The 22,993-nt window shown below is 40.4% G+C and overlaps 1 protein-coding gene across 2 annotated transcripts in view; it reads right to left on the bottom strand.

Moving 5' to 3' along the window:
- The window catches only part of TSHR (thyroid stimulating hormone receptor), a 148,429-nt gene that overhangs the window by 61,476 nt on the left and 63,960 nt on the right, over positions 1 to 22,993 (bottom strand). For both annotated transcript variants that reach the window (XM_005212136.5, NM_174206.3), the window contains 2 exon segments: positions 7,119 to 7,190; positions 773 to 847 (listed from right to left, as the gene is read on the bottom strand). In XM_005212136.5, the coding sequence (XP_005212193.1) occupies positions 773 to 847; positions 7,119 to 7,190 (147 nt within the window).

The raw sequence follows: 22,993 nt of genomic DNA, 5'->3' as shown, positions 1-22,993 counted from the left end.
ATGAATTAATATAAACTGAGAGTGAGAACAAGTTAAGAATTTAATCATTAACAGAAATTCTGATCCATGTTCTAGAAAACAGCTCTTATTGCCATCTGCTGCTACTGCTGCTAAGTTACCTCAGTCGTGTCCGACTGTGTGTGACCCCATAGACGGCAGCCCACCAGACTGCCCCATCCCTGGGATTCTCCAGGCAAGAACACTGGAGTGGGTTGCCATTTCCTTCTCCAGTGCATGAAAGTAAAAAGTAAAAGTGAAGTCGCTGGATCCCCAAAATTATCAATCAAAAAAGGGCTGTGGATGTATGTTGCTCCTCAGTTTAACAAAATCTGTTGTATCTTAGCAAATACTTAAATGGAGAGAAACACTTGAGAATTGGTAGTGGAATCTTGTGAGGTTTTACTTAACACCTGATGTGAGAGTGGACTCATTGGAAAAGACCCTGATGCTGGGAAAGATTGAAGGCAGGAAGAGAAGGGGGTGACAAAGGATGAGATGGTTAGATGTCATCACTGACTCAATGGACATGTGAGTTTGAACAAACTGCGGGAGGTGGTAAAGGACAGGGAAGCCTGGTGTGCTGCAGCCCATGGGGTTGCAAAGAGTTGGACACAACTTCGTGACTAAACGACAACAATTTGGATTTTCAGAGACAAATGCCTGATATGTAGAAATACAAAGTTCCTAACTAAAAAAATAAAAAGACAACCCCCCCCCCCAAAAAAAAAGTGGCTGCAGCCTGGATTTATGCTGCACTTTTCATTGTACTTACATGTGAGTCACTTTACTTAAATTGTAGAAGGAATGTGATTCCAGCTGCTGCAGAGTTGCATCTATTGACAAGTAGCTGAATGTCACAAAAGTAAAAGACAAAGTAGAAAGTTAGTAAGGTCATGAACTGCAAACATACCATTAATTCTGATGTAACTGCTTTGTCAGGGGCATCCCAGGTCATGAAACAGGTACAACCCTCATGATTTCTCCCTAATTATGTTAAAAGTAGTTACGACTACTTTTTTTAGATCCTGTTTTATCTAAAAGTTTACCAATTCATTGGTCTTACTCATTTTTCAGGTTTCATTGAACTGATACTTCCTTTAGAATCTTTCCCCAAATTTCCTGATTAGGTCAAATTTCTCACAGGATAGCCTCATGGCACCACAAACTTCTCCTTCCACTAATTATCACAGTGAAACTTTGCAAGTGCTTGGATGATATTTGATTTATGTTGTCTCATTTGACAGCCAGTTCTCTGAAATGGAGAACTGAGCCTGGTGTCTGATGAACACTGAATGTTGAGTACCTTTCATATTGCTTGTCTTGTAGTAGACTTCCAATAAATATGTAATTAAGTGAATGAATGAGTAAATGAATGAATAGGCTAGTTACTCAAAATAGAAAGTGAAAGACAGCAGAATACAATACACAAATGAATAAGAAGCGTCTTTAATGGAGTACCTAACAGCATGAGAGTAGAGATGTAGTTTCAAAGATGAGACTTCTTTCATCTTTCAAAGATAGAGACTTCCCTGATGGCTCAGAGGGTCAAGCGTCTCTCTGTGATGCAGGAGACCCGGGTTCGATCCCTGGGTCAGGAAGATCCCTGGGAGAAGGAAATGGCAACCCACTCCAGTACTCTAGCCTGGAAAATCCCATGGACGGAGGAGCCTGGTAGGCTGCAGTCCATGGGGTCGCAAAGAGTCGGACACAACTGAGAGACTTCACTTTCACTTTTCAAAGGTGAAGAAAAAGCTACCATTCTCTATTGGAGCATTCCATGCAGTGGTGGCTGTATACTCTCTCAAGACTTTGCTTTTTTATTTTGATGAGGCTGAAAACTCAAGGTTGGTTTTGAACTTTGTAAAGGAAAGGCAACACAAAGTTCTAAGTACTTTAAAAAAAAAAAAACAAACAACTCATGAAGAATACACAAGGGATGATATTTCAGATAGTCTCCTTAAATTCCATTCCGTAATAAGAATGACTAATGCAGCCAGATTCAAGGACTGCCTGTTCCTGAGAGGCATTTCTATGAGATCTGGGAAAATTAATGATTAATAGACGGTGCCCACCTGTATGTGGAGCCAAGCTTCTCAACCTTGGCCACACAGCTGAACTATCTGGGAGGCTTTTGAAACATGTCTTAAGACTCGGTCCAGAATAATTAATTCAGAGTATATAAGGGATGGTCAAATACTTTTATTTTTAAAAAGGTTCCCAGATGACTCTAAGGTATGTGCATGCGTGCTCAGTCATGTGTGAGTCTGTACAACACTATGGACTGTACCCCAACAGGCTCCTCTGTCCATGGGATTCTCCAGGCAAGAACACTGGGTGGGGAGCCATGCCCTCCTCCAGGGGATCTTCCTGACCCTGGGATCAAACCCATGTCTCCTGCGTCTCCTGCATTGGCAGGACGTTTCTTTACCACTGTGCCACCTGGGAAGCCCCTCTAAGGTACAAGGCAAGGTTAAAAACCCCTGGAGTATAGTTTGAGCTGAATCTGCCAGTAAAATGTTTTCATTAATGCGCTGCTTCTAAGAGGAGTGCTGACTGTTCCATCTGAGCTTTTATCACTGGTGGTGTGAGTATTCTAAGGGTCCTGTCCTTTCCGTCTCGAGTTATCTACTCTCTAGCCAGTAATCCTTTGATTTGTCGGGTCTCCCAAGCCCTTGCCACTTGTGGATAACATTACATAAATTATTTTGATCCAAATGTCATATCTCTGACAGAGAGGAAACCACTGAGGATGTTGAAAAGAATTTATTGTGTAGACATTATGGGGATTTAAGGTGGGTGAAGCTGAGCAATCTGAGGGACAAGCTTAATTACGAAGGTAGCAAACTTGTTTTCTTAACTTTGCATCCTATCCATTGCTCCAGTATTTCTCCTGAATTTCTTAGTTTAGGAGGGGCAAAGCTTTCTTAAGGTTTTAGTCATTCAGCTCGTGTCATAATAAATGAAGTTCCAATTTCTCCAACTGTATGATACCTCCTTAGAGGGCTGCCATAGCTTGGTTGCAAAGACAACACATAGGAACCATTTATTCAGTGGGATAAAAGCAATGATTCCCTAACAGCTTGTCCTGTTTTTATAATCAGGAAAAATCAGATCCAACCTCTTCCTCAAATTTCTTCTTAGCATGTAAGTTGTATGTAATCACTAGGGTAACCATATCGTCTATCATCCAAAATAGGATATTTTTGTGAGTTAAAAAATGGTACTATTAATACTTAAGTCAGCATAATAGGTGGGACAGTGTACTGTCCCAGACAAACCTCCTGCTGACCTCTCTCCTCCCCTGAGAGGTGATGGCTCCCTGACTGTTCTCTGTGCTGTGTGCTTAGTCGCTCAGTCGTGTCGGACTCTTTCGACCCCATAGACCGTAGCCTGCCAGGCTCCTCTGTCCATGGGACTTTTTATGTGTGTGTGTATGCTTTCATTCAAGAAATATACATTGAACATTTACTTTATATGTTAGTAAATGGGCACTGAGCTTCTAGGAACTCACAGTAGTGAGAGATACACACTGGTAAATGGGATTAACACGTGGAGTGATAAATTCTCTGATGGGATTCCGGGCATGCTTAATCCGGACTGGAGAATCTCAGCACAGACTCCTTGGAGGAATCTTCCTCAGGACCTTCAGATCTGCCTGGACATCCTGAACATCTCAGTTAACCTTCCTTCTTTTATTGTCCATCATTTTATTTTAAACCTTCTCAAATTTCTAACCCTGCCCATTCTACCCTCAGTATGAGTAGATAATCTTTTTAATAATTTGTAGAAAAGATCAAAACCTTGAGTCGAGAGTTTCTGGAATTCCCCTCCAAGAGGCCTATTAATTTACCTGCCTCTGCCCACCTCATACTACGACTCTCTTATTACAGCGCCAAGGATGCCCATCTTCCTGCAGGTCAACCCTCTATTTGGATGCCATTCCCTCCTGCCTCCCGAGGGACCTCATACTCTTAAAATAATTGTCTTTCTTCAGTTTTTTTTTAGCCTCTCTGATGCCTTTCCCTGGTCACGTTACTTCTACCTGTTTGTGACTCTCAAGTTTCAATCTCTACCCAAATCTCTCCCCAGTTCCCCTACATACCTGGGATTTCCAGCTCTAAGGTCCTTAGTCTGCTTCAATACCCAAATCCCCTCCTGAATTAACATATTTATTGATTATGTTTTTGCTTCCTGAATTAACATATTTATTTATCATGCTTTTGCTTCCTTGTCTATTTCTTTTCATTTGAATGTAAACTCCACAGGTGCACGGTTCCTTGTCCATTTGTTTCCTGAGGCATCCCAGTCACTTAGACCAGCAGTTGATATATACCAGGGAATGAATAAATATTTCTTGAATGAACTGATGAAAACTGATACCCTGATGTCTACTAGATAGAGCTGCTTGATGCCTCCAAGGCACCTCCAATGCCCTGTGCCCCAAACTGAATTCCTGACGTATCCCCTGCCCCTCCATAGCAGATGCACAGAAAACTTCTCTGCCTTGGCAAACGTGCTCGTCAACCACACACAGGTCCCAGTCAGAAACAGCAATGAAATTCTCCACCTCCAAGTCAACCAACTTTTGTTCTCTTCTCCCTTATTTTTCAAACCTAGCCACTTTTTTTTAAATTACGGCTCAAGCCATCCCCATTCCGTCTGTCATCCGCATTCAGCCTGCCACCCCTCTCGCTGGGCACTGAGTCAACCTCCTCACTAGCTTCCTGCCTCCAATTTGCTCCACTTCCACCCATTTTCCACAGCACAGACAGAGCATGTTTCTAAAACATCTGATCTGTCACTTCCCAGATTTCATATTTTCTAAAACATCTGTTTTAGCATATTTCTAAAACATCTGATCTGTCACTTCCCTGTATATAGTCATCCTGTGGCTTAGCCCTTAGGGGAGATTTCAAACTCCTTAGGGGAGATTTCAAAAGATTCACAAAGCCCTGTCCTCACTTACGTCCCAGTTTTATTCTTCTCTACTGTTCCCACTTTGAGACTAAGCTCCAGCTTCCACAAACTTATTTTTAATTTCATTGACAGCCATTTTTTCTTCTTCTTCGACTTATCTTTCCCTCATCTGTTTTTGTTTTTTATTTTTTCCCCAGACAATAGAGATCACAAATTAGGCACCATTTCCTCCAGGAAGCCTACCCTGACCACACCCCCTATCGAGGTAACAGACTTCTCACATGAGTTCCTAGGTCACCCTAGAACTGACTCCATCATGGCACTTACTACTCTCTTAGGAAGGAAACTGGAGGTTCCGTGAGTATTGTCAACTATTGTATATGACACATCTAGCAAAGTGCCAGGCGCAAAGTAGGGCTCAATAACTATTTACTGAATGAATGAGTGAATATAGCCAAGTAGAGACACTAATGGCTTCCCTGGTGGCTCAGACGGTAAAGCGTCTGCCTACAAAGCCGGAGACCTGGTTTTAATCCCTGGGTTGGGAAGATCTGGAGAAGGAAATGGCAACCCACTCCAGTATTCTTGCCTGGAAAATCCCATGGATGGAGGAGCCTGGGAGGCTACAGTCCATGGGGTCACAAAGTGTTGGACTTAAGGGCTTCCCTGGTAGCTCAGCTGGTAAAGAATCTGCCTGCAATGCAGGAGACCCTGGTACAATTGCTGGGTTAGGAAGATCTGCAGGAGAAGAGGTAGTCTACCCACTCCAATATTCTTGGGCTTCCCTTGTGGCTCTGACGGTAAAAAAAAAAAATCCATCTGTCAGTGTAGACTCACCAATTTTAACAACTGTACCAGCCTTGTGGGGGAGGTTGATAATGTGGAAGAGTGTGCGTGGCAGGGGGCAGAGAGTATACGGCAACTTTCGGTACCTTCCCCTCAGTTTTGCTGTAAACTTAAAACTGCTCTACAGTGTATTTAAAGAAAGAAAGAAAGAAATCTATAATATAGCCCTGAACTGTAGGAACAAGTCAGAGCTAGAGATAGTCCTTTAAGAATTAGTTGCGTTAGGTAACAGTGAGTCCAAAGGCGAGAGAGAGTTCATTCAAGGGGCAGAGGGCATAGAGCAATTAGGACAAAATAAACAAAGGACTGGTATGTAAGGATCTGAATGAGATAGGAAGCCAGGAAAGGAGACAGGGGGAGGAGTCAGGGTAAGATGTTAAAAAGACGGAGGGAACAACAGCATGAAAACCAAAGAAGACATGCATTTGAAAAAAAGGAAGGGCTGGTAGGAAAAAAACCAAGCTGCAGAGACGTTCAGCTGGGGTGGCTCCTCAGCGTCAGCACTACTGATATTTTGGTCTGGATCATGCTTGGTTGTATGTAGGGTGTCCTACGCCTTATAGGGTATTGAGCAGATCCTTCAACTCAGCCCTCAGATCCTGGTTAGCACCCCTCTCTCCAGCTGTGACAACTAAAAACCACAACTGCCCCTGAAATGACACACGAGACAATAAGTGGTCACGAACTGACTAATTTTAGCCAGAGACCACGCAGGCTGCTCCTGGCGGTGTTGTTACTGGTGTCCCTGGATTATCTGTGCTGCTTGTCAGAATCAATGACTTAAAATAAAAACCTGGCTCATTTCGTACACAGATACACTCGTCAGTGCAACATGGAAGCTCTTTTTCTCCTCACTCTTGAGTGTACAGCAGTTTGGTTTTCTATGATTAAGAATTATTTTTAGTTCTTTTTTTTAAGTGAGAAGTCTGAAATCATTGACTACATTTATGAGAAAATGTTAACATTTGTACTGGTGGTGAAAAGAGAATCAAGAATTGGTAATGAGGATAGATAGATTCGAGAGATATATATTTGTTTTTGGGAGAGATTTCTGGCTAAGGTTTTGCCATGTATCAAAATATATTGACATACGCTAAGAATTAGTAAGTTCTTAACACCCAAAGGTACTTAAATTTGCTTTAGGTTTAAAAAAATCATCTAGGGATTAGGGGGTGGAGATGCAGCAAAATCAAACACACACCTCGTACATAAACTTCATTTTCATACTGAAAATGTAGACATCATTGCCTTACGTAAGTGCAATATTTAACAGGTGTGTTTCTTGATAGAACTCCATTAGAAAACTCCATATCACAATTGCAAACATCTTTTTATATTAGAAAAATGTGACTTACATCCTGGAAATATTGGGCAGATTTGAGAACGCACGACTGGGAATGGTTTTCAGATGAGTCTCTATAAACTTCCTATAAAAAAAAAAGTGACACAGAGTTCCAAACCATTAGATTTTTCTAGTAACCCGCCCTAATTATACAGAACACATTATTAGATGCATGACAGTCATTACAATATATATTTTATCATACGTCATCAACAAAAATAATACTCGATGAAAAGCAAATAATTTTCTCCCCAAAAAAACAAGAATTAAGAGATTCAAAGGCAGAAAATAAACTTCAGACATTGCCTTCTAATTTGCAGTAAACTGGTGTGCCTTGTATAACATCATAATCTGTTAACAGAAGGGCAACGTAATATATTCATAAGTTTATTAGGACTACTGAATTCTTTGTCAATAAAAAATTCTTGAAATGCCACCAGAGTATTATTAACAGTATACTAAGAGGATTAAAAATAGTGGTATGATTATAACTTTTTGCCCAAGCAAAGCTTTATTCAATCATTACCTTGATCTTATCATGAATTTGCTGCAATTTGGAAATAAATGACTAACAAGGAGCTAATACTTCAGAGGATCATGGTGTCTTAGTTGCATATGCAAACTACTGGGTGTGGCTTTTCTTCCTGTTTGATTTTTGATACTTTTCAGAAGATTGAGACTGGTTTTCCTGTGCAATGAGACACCTTGATGCATTCTAGCGTGTCTCTCCACCTGGACCCTCCACTGTCTACTCCCTTTCTTTGTTATGGAGCTTCCCTGGTGGCTCAGCTGGTAAAGAATCTGCCTGCAATTTGGGAGACCTGGGTTCAGTCCCTGGGTTGGGATGATCCCCTGGAGAAGGGAAAGGCTACCCGCCCCAGTATTCTGGCCTGGAGAATTCCATGGACTGTGTAGTCCAGTCCATGGGGTCACAAAGAGTCGGACACGACTGAATGACTTTCACTTCACTTTTTCTTTGTTATGGCAACCGCTTGAATTCTGTATGGAAAAAGATGTACCTGTTGTCCTAACTCAGTTTGCAAAAAGCCAGTGCACATGCTTATTATCTTCTTCGTGGGTTTGTTTTTGCCATTTGCATGTTGGTAAAGCTTTTTTAAAGCTATTAGACTGAAATTGTGTATTTTTCCTTCTAGGCTGCAGGGTGATTTCTCAATACTTGATTTCCTTGATCTCCGTAGTCTTTGAACTACGAATTTTTGCAGTGATTAAAATGTATTTAGAAATTCTGGTGTCTGGTTCTGTCTGACTGGAGCCTGGAAGTCCCCTACCTCCCTCCTAACAATAAATAAAAAGCTAGACAGACAGAAAAATCGATAACTCTTTTTAGATCTGTGGGGGAGGGGAAGATAGGACAAACCACAGTCCCCAGGACAGGAGAGATAAACAGGAGTCGGCACTTCTCAGAGCAGAGACTCATGAGCAAAAACTGTAGGGGTGGCGGGGGTGGGGGGACCAGTGCCAGGGTACAGATTCATGAAAACCTGAGCTGTGAAATTGCCAGAGGTGCGTGCACACAACTCTGAGAACTGAAAACTCCAGGACAACCTAGTTATAGGTAGACCTTCACCGTTTTGTGAGATTTACCTCCAGGAGTTCCACCAAATATTAAGGAAAAAATCCCTTTGTGCATCTGTCAGAGGAGGGGGAAAAGGAAGCATTTGGAAATTCAGCTGACCCTTGAACACTGGAGGGGATGGTTAGGGGCATCAACTCCCACACTTTAAAACGTCCACGAATAACTTTATTGTTGGCCTTCAGTATGTGTGGTTCTATGCCTGCAGATTCAACCAACCACTGCTGGATCATGTAGGATTGTCGTATTTGTTACAGAAGAAAACCCACAAATGAGGGGACCCAGGCAGTTCAAAGCCATGCTGTTCAAGAGTCAACTGTATATGGGAGCACTCTATTCTTAACAAAGTCTGCCCTCAGGGGAAGCTAGTTATCTACAGCCTGTAGAAGGGAAACAAACTTGAGCTCACTCTGGCTTATTCTGTCCTACCAAGGGGGAGAGGAAATACTGAGAAATGGGAAACTCATGGTCCAGAGGCACAGGCTTAGCAAAAGATCTAATCACGGGACTACAGAGTGGGTTCTCTCCCCTCTCACCACCACCTTACTGACCTGTTTATAGCCATTCTTTTTACCCAGTATGTCCGTCTGTCTATCAAGAAGTAAATCTGTAACTTGCCTAATCAAATCATCAGTAAGGCCAAATTAATTTCTAAAAGGGCCTATTAACTTGAGGGCAGAGAGAGGTGATGTGAATAACAAAAGAGTAGAATGTCAGCCTTTTGCAACATTGGTGATTGGGCATCAAGTGCGATGTGCCTTCATATGAGTCCAGAAATCCAGGGCCTGTAAATTACCTGCACCCCCTCACGGCTCTCCTAATTACACTCTCTCAATTGGACTGATTAAATCCAATTGGTCCAGATCCAAGATTCTAAAGTTATAAAAAAAAAAAAAGAATAACAAGTCATTGCGACTAAAATCTCCCAGTCAAATTGGGCCAAGCCTAAGGAAAACAAAAAGATAAGATACACACCTATTGGGTATCACCTGAAGAGACCCAGTTTTTTGAGCTCAAAGACAGTCTTACTTATAGAGCATGTCCTAAGGCATGGATCTTGAGGGCAAGCTTATCTAAGATTGCACATGCTGCTTGTAGGTCATATGGACCTAATTTGTAACTTGCATTGGCAAAAATTCTGTCTCCAAAAGTAAAGGATCTATGTTTAATTTAAAAAAATTTAAAAGCCCACCAGATGGACTTTGCTGGTGGTCCAGTAACTAACAGTCCATGCTCCCAATGTAGAGGACTTGGGTTTGATTCCTTGTCAGGGAGGGAACTAGATCCCACATGTGGCAATTAAGAGCTCACATCTTGTATCTGAAGAATGCACATGTTGCAGCGAAGCCTGAAGATCTCCTATGTGCCACAGCTAAGACTCTGCACAGCCAAATAAATAAATATTGGAAAAGGAAATTAGAGTAACTATGGTTTCTAAGAAGTTTAATTTGGAGCAGAAATAGCATTTAGATGCAGTTTAAAAGCCTTTGGATTAAAGGTTCAAACAATGTTTATGTTCTTTTCCAATATATGAATTTCTGAAATCTGTAATACACGTTTCTGGGATTCTCTCTTTCTCTTTCACACATGTAAACACACACACAACTACTGAGTTCATTGCAGTTGATAGAGTTCGGAACATACTATCCCAAAACACACTGTGTTGGCATATTGAATATTTTAAGCTGGGGGAATGTGAGAAGCAGGGTGTAGGAAGGATTTTGTGACCCCCTCTATTGCCTCACCCTCTGAAGCAAGTCATAAAACCCTCCTGTGAGAGCTGCCTTCCCAATGCCCAGAGAGAAGCACAGCCTTATGGGGAAGGCAGGGGGATGCTAGGGGATTTGAATGAACAGACTTTGCAGGATTCCCATAGTTTACTAGTCTTAGCCCATACCCCTCCATCCTATCACATTTTCCCACCACTCTTCATCAAAGAGTGGAACACTAGCCTATGATCACTCAGGTTTCATCACTTCTTCAAGTCTCCATTTCTTCGTAAAGCTCCCATGCCATGTAAAACTCATTTTAAACACACCTCTATGCTTTCTTCTTGTTACTCTGTCTTTGGTTACAAAGCCCTAGTTGAGAACCCAGAAGACTAGAAGGAAAATAATTTTTTTTTCTTCACCTAAAGAGTAGAATGTGCTTTAAAAGACAAAATTTTTGAAATGCTCACAAAACAAGATATTCTTCTTGGCCAAATTTCTCACCAAAGAAAACCACCCATATGAATATAATTATAAGAATTACATATCTCAGTGCAACTGTCTTACTAATGATAGAATATGCATGGTGAAAGTAGCTCAGTCATGTCCGACTCTTTGACACCCACGGACTATAGAATCCATGGAATTTTCTAGGCCAGAGTATTAGAATGAGTAGCCTTTCCCTTTTCCAGGGGATCTTCCCAACCTGGGGATTGAAACCAGGTCTCCCGCATTGCAGGTGGATTCTTTACCTGCTGAGCCACAAGTCCTAAGCTATAAGTCTTCACCTAAGATGAAAGTGAATTATCTATTTATTGAATGAACTTAGTTAACAACATGATGATTATAATGCATAAGACTGGTTTCAATAATGTTAAATGAATTAGCAGAAAGGTAGCTGATCATATAAATTGTTGAATTCTATTTGCAGATTGTACATTTTACCTGGATATATTCATAATAGTGTGTACATAATCTGGAAAAATGAACTCATTAATGAATTTAAAAAATATATGTATATATTAACTTTTGGTATAAATTGTCTAGGTCTCCACTCTAAAATTCACCACATGTCTCCTCTTTCTTCCCCAGCTTTTAAAATGTTATTAGCCTGATTTGCACAAAATCATGTAGAAAGAATTTTCTCTCAAAGAATCTATTTCTCTTCTAATAAAGAGCAAATATCATTGGCTAGGACATAACATCTAGCTAATTAAATACTGTAGATATCATATTTATTTACAGAGACTTTGGTCCATTTTTCCCAACAGTTTTAGTATGAACCTCCTGCAGAATAAGTTAGTGTATTGATAATATGTGGATACCTTAGTGACCTCTAGCTCACCCCAGATGTGTGAGCTTCAACCCTTAAGGAGGTTTGATGGTGGTTTTATTAGGGAGTAATTTTGAACAAAGCTAGTGGAGGTGATGGAATTCCAGTTGAGCTATTTCATATCCTGAAAGATGATGCTGATGAAAGTGCTGCACTCAATATGCCAGCAAATTTGGAAAACTCAGCAGTGGCCATAGGACTGGAAAAGGTCAGTTTTCATTCCAATCCCAAAGAAAGGCAATGCCAAAGAATGCTCAAACTATCGCACAATTGCACTCATCTCACACGCTAGTAAAGTAATGCTCAAAATTCTCCAAGCCAGGCTTCAGCAATATGTGAACTGTGAACTTCCAGATGTTCAAGCTGGTTTTAGAAAAGGCAGAGGAACTAGAGATCAAATTGCCAACATCTGCTGGATCATGGAAAAAGCAAGGGAGTTCCAGAAAAACATCTATTTCTGCTTTATTGACTATGCCAAAGCCTTTGATTGTGTGGATCACAATAAACTGTGGAAAATTCTTCCAAGAGATGGGAATACCAGACCACCTGACCTGCCTCTTGAGAAACCTATATGCAGGTCAGGAAGCAACAGTTAGAACTGGACATGGAACAACAGACTGGTTCCAATTAGGAAGAGGAATATGTCAAGGCTGTATATTGTCCCCCTGCTTATTTAACTTCTACGCAGACTACATCATGAGAAACGCTGGACTGGAAGAAACACAAGCTGGAATCAAGATTGCAGGGAGAAATATCAATACCTCAGATATGCAGATGACACCACCCTTATGGCAGAAAGTGAAGAGGAACTAAAAAGCCTCTTGATGAAAGTGAAAGAGGAGAGTGAAAAAGTTGGCTTAAAGCTCAACATTCAGAAAACGAAGATCATGGCATCTGGTCCTATCACTTCATGGGAAATAGGTGGGGAAACAGTGAAAACAGTGGCAGACTTTATTTTTGGGGGTTCCAAAACCACTGCTGATGGTGATTGCAGCCATGAAATTCAAAGACGCTTACTCCTTGGAAGGAAAGTTATGACCAACCTAGATAGCATATTGAAAAACAGAGACATTACTTTGCCAACAAAAGTCCATCTAGTCAAGGCTATAGTTTTTCCAGTCTATGTATGGATGTGAGAGTTGGACTGTGAAGAAAGCTGAGTGCTGAAGAATGGATGTTTTTCAATTGTGGTGTTGGAGAAGACTCTTGAGAGTCCATTGGACTGCAAGGAGATCCAACCAGTCCATTCTAAAGGAGATCAGTCCTGGGTGTACATTGGAAGGATTGATGCTGAAGCTGACACTCCAGTACTTTGGCCACCTCATGCGAAGAGTTGACTCATTGGAAAAGACTCTGATGTTGGGAGGGATTGGGGGCAGGAGGAGAAGGGGACGACAGAGGATGAGACAGCTGGATGGCATCACCCACTCGATGGACATGAGTTTGAGTCAAATCCGGGAGTTGGTGATGGACAGGAAGGTCTGGCGTGCTGCAATTCATGTGGTCGCAAAGAGTCGGACATGACTGAGTGACTGAACTGAACTGAACTGAATTTTGTAACTAGAGCTAACTGATACATGTTTATCACCAACTTCTTTCTCTTTTTTGTCCCTTCACCTAGGGACATACAGCTGTATATTCTTCCCATTGTCTATATATACAAAAGAAGAGCTTTATTCAAAGAATCTTGTGACACTGTGATATGACCCCTTTAAAAGCAGATGGGAGAGAAAAAAAGCAAATGATTGAAAGGTTGTTGTTGAATCACGCGAAAACACTGGAATTCTTGACCCCGGGAGGAGAAGAATTCAATCCGGGGCCAGAGACAAGGCTTGATCGCTCAGAGCTTTTGTGTAATAAAGTTTTATTAAAGCATAAAGGAGATAGAGAAAGTTTCTGACATAGGCATCGGAAGGGGGCAGAAAGAGTACCCGCTTGCTAGTGTTAGCAAGGAAGTTATATACTCTCCAGTGAATCCAAAGAATGTCTGGAGGTTATAAAGACCTCACCAGACCTACTCCCATAATTTACATTTTAAGATAACAGAATCAGCCAGAAGGTTTAATCCAGAGACTGTCCTCAGGCAGGATACATTATTGTTATATAATCCTAAGGAATATAGAGAAGGAAAAAAAGTTTGTCCTTTCTTCCTCCTTGAGAATTCCAGACCCCTCTCTCCTTGGGGACCCATAGACTCCTTATCAACCTGCCTAGGAAATGACTCTCTCATAATTGTATTTGGCCAAAATATTTTACTTTCAGAATACATTTTAAATATTTTTGGAGAGAAAAATATGTATCTAAGAATATATTCTTTAGACAAAAACATTAGAAAAGCTTCAAGGTGTTACACTATTGTCCAAAGGATTAGCATCAAAATAGTGTTTTATTTTGTAAGAAAACACACCAGCTACTGAAGAGACTCTGCTTTTCTTTTTTTTGCTTTTGATGGTTCAAAATAAGACAATGATTATTCTCTAAAATATAATGAAAAAAACTCAGCTTACTTTATACAAATGGTATCCATATTTACTATTAATGACTAAGGTATCACATATAACTCATTGGGGGAAAAAAGTTTACAGCTGTAGTTTTGTGCCCTAAATGGAGTATGTACATTTAACAGTTAAACAGGTTGGCTTTAGGATATGGAAATTACAAGAGAGAATAAATATTTAAGATGATGATGTAATTTACCTTTCTAAGACTTATTTAACCAAGAATGATCAGTGAGAATGTGACTTGGTCAAATATTTCCTTTGTGCTTTACAAGATTTATATTTCTCAAATATCTGCATTTGGAAGCTGTAATGCAGAAATAGAAATGCATTGGAAATGCCACTGATTGACTTGCAGATTTTTTATTTTTTTGCTGAATAGGATTCAGTTTTAAGTACTCTTGCAATAGCAAGCAATGGAGGAGGGAAATCTGGTTAATGCTACTGAAGACAGCGGATAGTTCTCTATGTTCCTACAAGAACAGTTTGTACAATTAGATTTTTCACAGTGATCTTAAACGATAGGAGGCTCATTTCACTGAAATTTTTATCAACATGTAAATTCAATCAACATTCCAGCATCTTGTGTTTTACAAGGTTTCTGGACTCACACCTACAGAGTTTGTGTGTAGATGTGTACATGTGTGTGGGTTTTTAATAAATGCTTCATGTGCCCCACTACACCCTTTACTTGATAAAGAATGTGAAGTATGAGCAGATGAGCCAGACTGAATCATCTGAGTTGAGAATCCCTGCTGATCTTTGCCTTGGCTGAGCCTGTATTGTCCAGAAACACCAAGCTTCCCACTTGGGTGTCACGTTTTTGGTCTCTTGGCAATCAGGCTGAGAGTATTTTGTGACTCTGCACCAAGAGCTTGTTTATTTAATATCATCATCTGCATTTCTTTCTTTTTTTTTTGGCTATACCATGTGGCTTGTGGGATCTTAGTTCTCCAACATAGGGCTGAACCCCAGCCGTGGCAGTGAAAGTGAGAGCCCTAACCACTGGACTGCCCGGGAATTCCCTCATCATCTGCATTTCAGGGGCTCTTTTTAATTTTTTTTAATTAAAAAATTTTTAGGAGAAAGAGTATCTTTTATTCAGAATTACATTAACTATTTTTAACAGCTTTGTGTAGAGGTAATTGATATATAGGGCTTCCCAGGTGGCGCTAATAGTAAAGGACCCTTATTCCAATGCAGGAGACATAAGATATTGTGGGTTCCATCCCTGGGCTGAGAAGATCCCCTGGAAGAGGGCATGACAACCCACTCCAGTACTCTTGCCTGGAGAATCCCATGGACAGAGGAACCTGGCAGGCTATAGTCCATAGGGTCACAAAGAGTCAGACACGACTGTAGCGACTTCGCATGCACAACAGACATAGAACAAAACTATATGTAGTTAAGGTACATAGTTTGGTGAGTTTAGACATATGGACCCACATGGATTTCATGCACCCATGGAACCACAACAATAAAGGTAATGGACATATCTGTCAGCTTCAAAAGTTTCCTGTCCCCCTTTTTTGATTGTTTTTTCTTTGTTGCACGCACGCACGTATGGGGATGTGTGTGTGTGTGTATGGTAAGAACACTTAACATGTGATCAACCTGCTAAACAAATCTTTAGTTAACAACACATTATTGTTAACCACGGGCACTATGTCATATAGTAGATCCTCTGAAAGCTTATTGTTATTAAAATATCTGTTTCAATCAACTGATAATTTTTTGAGCTATGCCAAGTGTGACCATAAAAAGTATTGAAAAGGACAAAAAGACAGAACTGGTGCAAATAATACAGATACTTATATACTGTGAAGTTGTAGACTATAAACTGGACAATATCAAATGTAACATTTATCACCTGCCCATTGTTTTTATTTTGCTGAGAAGAAATTCCCCTTGGTGAATGTATTTTACCACTGTGAAAGGTCTTTTTTTATTTTTTTTAACTCTGTGATGAGTTGTGAGAGAGTGCAGCAAGCACAGGGATCAAAGTCAGGGATGCAGACCCAAAAGGATTATGCATTGAGATTCCTTAGACAGACTGTGTTTTTAGTATGAAAATTGTAATCTGTACCATGTTCTGTTTTCTGGTTTTGGTGGTAGGTTGGAATCTTAGTCAGTGTTGATGCTTCAATATTTACAAATAGTACAAAAATCCCAGGGGATGCTTACAACACAAGGTGTGACACTCCAACAGCCAGATTCCAAAGGCGCTTGTGAGCCGTCATTTTGTGATAGTTCCCATCGGGGCTTGAATTTTTGTGATCTGAGACTTAGAACCCAAACAATGGCCTCACAGATCTGGCTTATGGAAATTGTTCAGCTTATATCATCTGGGAGAGAGTTTTCTATTCATGATGCTTGTTTTCCAGGTTAAAAAAATACATATTTAATTTGGTTTTATTTCATTACTTGGGATACTTTTGTACTGACATTTTTCAGAGGTATAATTTATGTCTAGTAAGATGCATAAACCTTAAATGTCTACTTAGATACTTAAGGTACACCAGCTTGTCAATGAAAAAAATTAATCAATAGTCTAAGAATGAAATGGAAGATTGTATTTGAGCCAGTCTGAGGATTATAACCCAGGAGACAGTCTCTCAGAGAGCTTTGAGAACTGCTCTGCAGAGGTGAAGGGGGAGGCCAGGATACATATGGTTTTAGTGAAGAGTTACATGCAGTCAAACACACATCTCAGTAGAAAGTTGCTCAGAAGCAAGAGACATCTTAGTTAATAGCTTTTCTAATGGGAAGATGCAAGAATCCAGGCTCATAAAAAATTTCTCCTAAAATACCCACTTATCTGAAGGTCTGTTCTGCCGGTTTTCCCAAAGCACAGAGTGTCTCGTCCTGATCTCCACTGTGAAATCTTTCAAAGTGCACTGGAGGTCAGCGGCTGCTAATAACTTGATTCTTGTAGATCTGGATCGTGGACAACATTCTTTATTTTACAACATTCTTTATTTTTCTTCCCTTTTGGTCTGAATTTCAAACCAAGGTTTGGGAGGCATTTCATGACCAGTTTGTCCCACGGTGCTAGGCATGCTCATCCCTGGATCAGGTGAAGATTTAATTGATAAGCCATTCAGTGCACTGTTACTGGATTAGGCCCTGTTAACGGTAGTCTCTGGACTACCTATTGCTGGACCACCTAGATATCTTACTCATCTGAAAAGTGAAAGAAAGTGTCAGTCACTCAGTCGTGTCCGACTCTTTGCGACCCCATGGACTATAGCCTATCAGGCTCCTCCTTCCATGGGATTTTCCAGGCAAGAATACTGGAGGGGGTTGCCATTTCCTTCTCCAGGGAAAAGGAAACCCAGGGATTGAACCTGGGTCTCTCACATTGTGGGCAGATGCTTTACCATCTAAGCCACCAGGGAAGCCCAACTTATTGGTCTGAAGAATCCAGGAAATTGTTCCCTCTGGTTCCTTCTTCCCATATTTAGAGTTATATTATTACAACAATTGATCTCATAGAATTATATATTTGATGAATCAGGTTTCAAGTTGCCTAATCATCATTAACTTTATCTGAGTCTCGGTCACACATTTGGCAATGTAAGAAATAATAACCTTATAAAATTAGGCAGAACACAAGTAATATGACTAGTAACTTTAACAGGTCATCAGTTAAGTATTTAAGCTGAGGACTTGCCTTAGGCGTGGCCCAGAGTCTCCCCATGTCATACGACTAGTCTGTTGTGCACCAATCACTGTCTTTAAGGGAAGTGATCCGTTGGCAATGTACATAAAGTTCACCAGAGATGCCTACACACACAGGCGAGTGGTGAGTCACTGCGATTCCTTCTAGGATTGCGAAAGGAATGTTATATTCCAAGGAGTTACATGACTGGGGCCAGAAGGAGAAAATTGATTTTACAATTGAGCAGTTATTTCTACCACTGGGAGGTCTGCTTAACGTATAATACAGACACACAGTGCACAAGAGAGGAGGGAAGAGACCAAAGGGCAGAGAAAAATTTAATGTTAAAATGTTTTTGCCTTGCCTTAAAATATTAAAGTGTATTTCATTAAGTATAGGTCAGTATACTTATACTGTACATATATGTACATATATATCCATGGACCCGAACCTGGGTCAAAACATAGAATACCTCTATTATCATCCAAGAAAGTTCTCTTGTGCCCCCTTCCAATCAGTAATCCCACCCCTTTCAGAAGATAACCATGGAATTGCTCTTTGTTGAGATGATACAAATGAACTTTTTATAAAACAGAAACAGACTCACAGAGAACAAACTTGTGGTTGCCAGGGTGGAAGAACAGGGGAAAGGCATAGTTAGGGAGTTGGGATCGATATGCTATTTAAAATGGATAACCAACAAGGACCTACTGTATATCACACGGAACTCTGCTCAATGTTAGGTGGCAGCCTGGATGGGAGTGGAGTTTGGGGGAGCAGGGATACATGTTATCCCCATGGCTAATCCCTCTGCTGTCCACCTGAAACCATCACAGCATTGTTAATTGGCTATACTCCAAATTAAAAAGTTGAAAAAACAAAAACATTGCTCTGTTAACTTCACATAAATGTAATCATACATTAGCCTCCTTTTTTGCTGTCTGGCTTCTTTTGTTAAACATAATGGTTTTGAGATTCATTCACATTGTTGCACATATCATTCTTTTTTATCATTAATTATGAATATGCACCATTTTTTTGTTCATTCTCTGATATTTTTCCAATTTGGGGCTTTTATGGTTAAAGCTTCTATGGACATCCATGTGCAAACTTTTTATGAGCATATACAATCACTGCTCTTAGCTGAATTCCTAGGAATGGGATTTGTGAATCGTAGGCAAATATATACTTAATTATAACAAACACCACTGATTTCAAAAGTGACTGTGCCGTGTTCCCTTTTACCAGTGACAGACGAGAGTTCCAGTTAATTCCATGTCCTCACCAACACCTGGAATTATCCGTCTTTTAAATTTTAGCCAGACTGGTAGATGTGTATGTATATAACAATATTGATTGGTAATTTTAGTTGCTAATAGATTTGGAGAAATGCAAGGTCATATAAAAATGTATATTTGTAAACCCAAGGGTGAAGTTTAACTTTATCTGTCAACCTGACAGGGCCATAGAGTGCCTAGATATTTGGTTAAACATTGTTCTGGGTGTGTCTGTGAGGGTATTTCTGGATGAGGTAAACATTTGAATGAGTAGGTTGAGTAAAGTAGGCTTCCCTCTCCAGTGCGGATGGACCTCATCTAATTCACTGAAGGCTTGAGTAGAAGAAGAAGACCGTATAAGAGAAAAGTCTCTCTGCTTGTCCATCTCCAGTGGCAGGGACTTGGTCTTCCTCTGCCTTTGGATTCGAACGTAACTGGAACTTACACAGAGGCTCTCCTGATTCTCAGGTCTTTGCACTCAGACTGGAAATATACCATCAGCTCTTCTGTGTTCCCAGCCTTCCGGTTTCAGGTCTTAGACTTCTCAGCCTCCATTATCATGTGAGCTTATTGTGAAAAACCCTCCTCTCTCTTTCTATGTCTCTCTCTGTGTATTCTATTTCTCTGAAGGATCCAGACTAATACAAGGATCTAAACTGAAAATGATAAATACCTACATAGCTTTGGACTTCCCTGGCAGCTCAGCTGGTAAAGAATCCACATGCAATGCAGGAGGCCCCAGTTTAATTCCTGGGTTGGGAAATTCCCCTAGAAAAGATATAAGCTACCCACTTCAGTATTCTTAGGCTTCCCTGGTGGCTCAGATGGTAAAGAATCCACCTGAAATGTACGACACCTGGGTTCAATCCCTGGGTTGGGAAGCTCCCCTGGGGGAGGTCATGGCAACCCACTCCAGTATTCTTGCCTGGAAAATCCCTGTGGACAGAGGAGCCCGGCAGGCTACAGTCGATGGGGTTGCAAAGGGGTCAGACATGACTGAGCAACTAAGCACAGCACTACATAGCTCGAACTGTGCCAGGCACTATGAAAGTGCCTTATATTTATTATTACATCATTGTAATAGCTCTGTGAGTTAGGTAATATTATTATCCCCATTTTATATATAATAATCTGAGATACAAGAAAGTTAAATCACTTGCTAAAAGCCACACAGCTGTGCAGTAGGAGAGCAGGGTTTTAATCACAGGCAAAAGGCATCAGATTCTTTGTATACTCTATTGCTGTTCTGCAAAGTATGAAGCAGATGATGATAATAATACTGCCTCATAGGGTTGCCATGAAGATTTCATAAATTATTAGAAACACTCAGAACAGCATTTGGCACGTAGTGAACACTAGATTTGTCTTTTAAAAGACATGAAACATACAAATCAGTTTGCCCATTTATTAATCGATGATGAGGACTACAGCTGTCACATGACCATGACCCCAAAGCCCGTTTTTTCATGTGAGCAGACACTATGGGAACCCAGGACAGAGTCAGAAGATTCTTTGAAGAAAACATGAAATCAATCAAAACAAGGAGTTGAAATCATTTTCTTAGGGCTCTCAGGTAAGACAGTGTAACATCACCACTTCTTCCGAGGGAGGGCCTTCTCTATGGGATCACAGCACTTGGTGTTCACTGGCTTCAGTTTCCTTTGACTAGATGGGAAGTCCCATGGATCTCATCTGTGACTCCACTCTTCTCTGTGTTTATGGCTGACCAATTCTCGGCCTGATGGATATTTTCTTCAGCCAGATTGCAGGCGGTCATTCTATTTCCCTTAAGAGATTTTTTCTCTGTTATGATCCATTATGTGTTACTTTCAAATTTTATTCTCTTTTGTTCCTAATTCACCAGGGAGCGTTACAGGGCAGCCTCAATATTATTGGGAATATTTTATCATAGATCCTTGGACTGTTGTTGACTTTGTACGGTTGAATTACTTGGTATGCAAATAACAGAAAAAAGCATAATGATTCCCTTTAACACTCTTCCTCAACCCTCAGGGCACACTTAATGCTTTGAGGAGCACCGCTTAAAACCTATATATTTGTCTAAACCTTGTTACTTTGTGGATGAGTAATCCGAAGAAAGGTCGAATGACTTAACGTTCATAAAATAAAGGAATAGCAGTCCAGTTTCCTGCAAGACTTCCATTATAAAGTATATACACACTTGTTGTGGTTCAGTCACTAAATTATGTCCAACTCTTTGTGACCCCATGGATTGCAGCACATCAGGCTTCCCTGTCCTTCACTCTGTGGTGTCCTGAAACTACATAACCATAGACTCTTTTGTTTGTTGTGAGTGCTTGCCATGTTCCAGGCACCACACATGGTGCAGGGAATGCAGTGATTAAGCAACTCAGATGGAGGTCCTGCCTTCTTGCAGCTAAGACTGGTGAGGGAGCTAGACATGAAAAGATCTATTTATTAATAATAAAGTGAAGTTACTATATTATTATCACTGTAAGTGTGATGAAAGAAGAGCCCAGATCTCTGCAAGTTATGTAAGAAGTCCTCTCTGAGGAGCTGATTTAAGCTGAAACCTGAAGGCTATAATTTGTAACAGAATCTGAAGGATTAAAAGAATAAATGAAGGAAGCAGGGTGATGGACTGGAAGTCAGGGAGTTCTGAATCTTAGCCAAAGAAGGGTGATAATATTATCCACTTTTCTCACTGAGTTATTATGAGGAAAAATGAAAAGTGAATTATATATGGCACAATACTGAGTGAACGTCAGGAATTATAATGTATTCAGTTCAGTTCAGTCACTCAGTCATGTCCGACTCTTTGCGACCCCATGAATCGCAGCACGCCCGGCCTCCCTGTCCATCACCAACTCCCAGAATTCACTCAAACTGATGTCCATCGAGTCAGTGATGCCATCCAGCCATCTCATCCTCTGTCGTCCCCTTCTCCTCCTGCCCCCAATCCCTCCTAGCATCAGAGTCTTTTCCAATGAGTCAACTCTTTGCATGAGGTGGTGCATTATAATGTATCAAGTCTTCTATAAAATGATGCCTGTAAACATAGCTGGCCTTCAGTTTGTACTCCAGATAAAAGCAGCTTGGTGATACCTGTCATCTGTCCAGTGTTTGAAAAGTAGCTTTCCTTAAAAATGCCATTGCAGGCTTTAGCAGAGGATAACATTACCCTTTTTTTTTTTTCTGGTAGTCACACTGCAAACTGGCAGTTCATTAAGTTCACCATCTTTCAATAAAATTTCAAAGTAGCATCAGTGAATTTTATCCAGGGAGAAAAGACTGTTGGCTTAAGAAATTTTTAAACCAGTCAGGACAGTGAGTGAGACATCAAAGAGAGATTATGCATATATTTATCATCTGTATATTCTATTCAGAAATGCTAAAAGCAAGGGTCAAATATTTTTGAAGGAGATGTGTGCAAGTGTATGCATGTGTATGTGTTATGTTCCTGTTGTTAAGGAGAAGAAAAATAATTTTATTTGAAAAATGATAAAAAAAAAATTCTTCCCATTCCTAATTTGCATTTCAGGTGTTAGATTTTTGAATGAGTTAATTCTCCTTTCTGTGCTGCGTGCATCTTATCTTAACTGTTATACATGGATTTCAAACTGCATTCTTCCTCCACACCACTTCAGCTGCTCTTATGTAGATCCAAATTTCCATTTTATACATGTTTTTTCCCACCTAAAGAATTTCCTTTAATGTGTTGCTCTTGTTGTTGTTAGTACAGGTCTGCTAGCAATGATTTTGCTCAACTTTTATCAGAAAAAGTCTTTACTCTGACTTCAGTATCAGAAGAAAGATATCTTCACTGGGTATAAA

The sequence above is a fragment of the Bos taurus genome, chromosome 10 (genome assembly GCF_002263795.3).
Source record: "Bos taurus isolate L1 Dominette 01449 registration number 42190680 breed Hereford chromosome 10, ARS-UCD2.0, whole genome shotgun sequence".
Classification (NCBI taxonomy): Eukaryota; Metazoa; Chordata; class Mammalia; order Artiodactyla; family Bovidae; genus Bos; species Bos taurus.
Note: the sequence above shows the minus strand (reverse complement) of the source record. Positions and strands in the feature narration are given on the sequence as shown.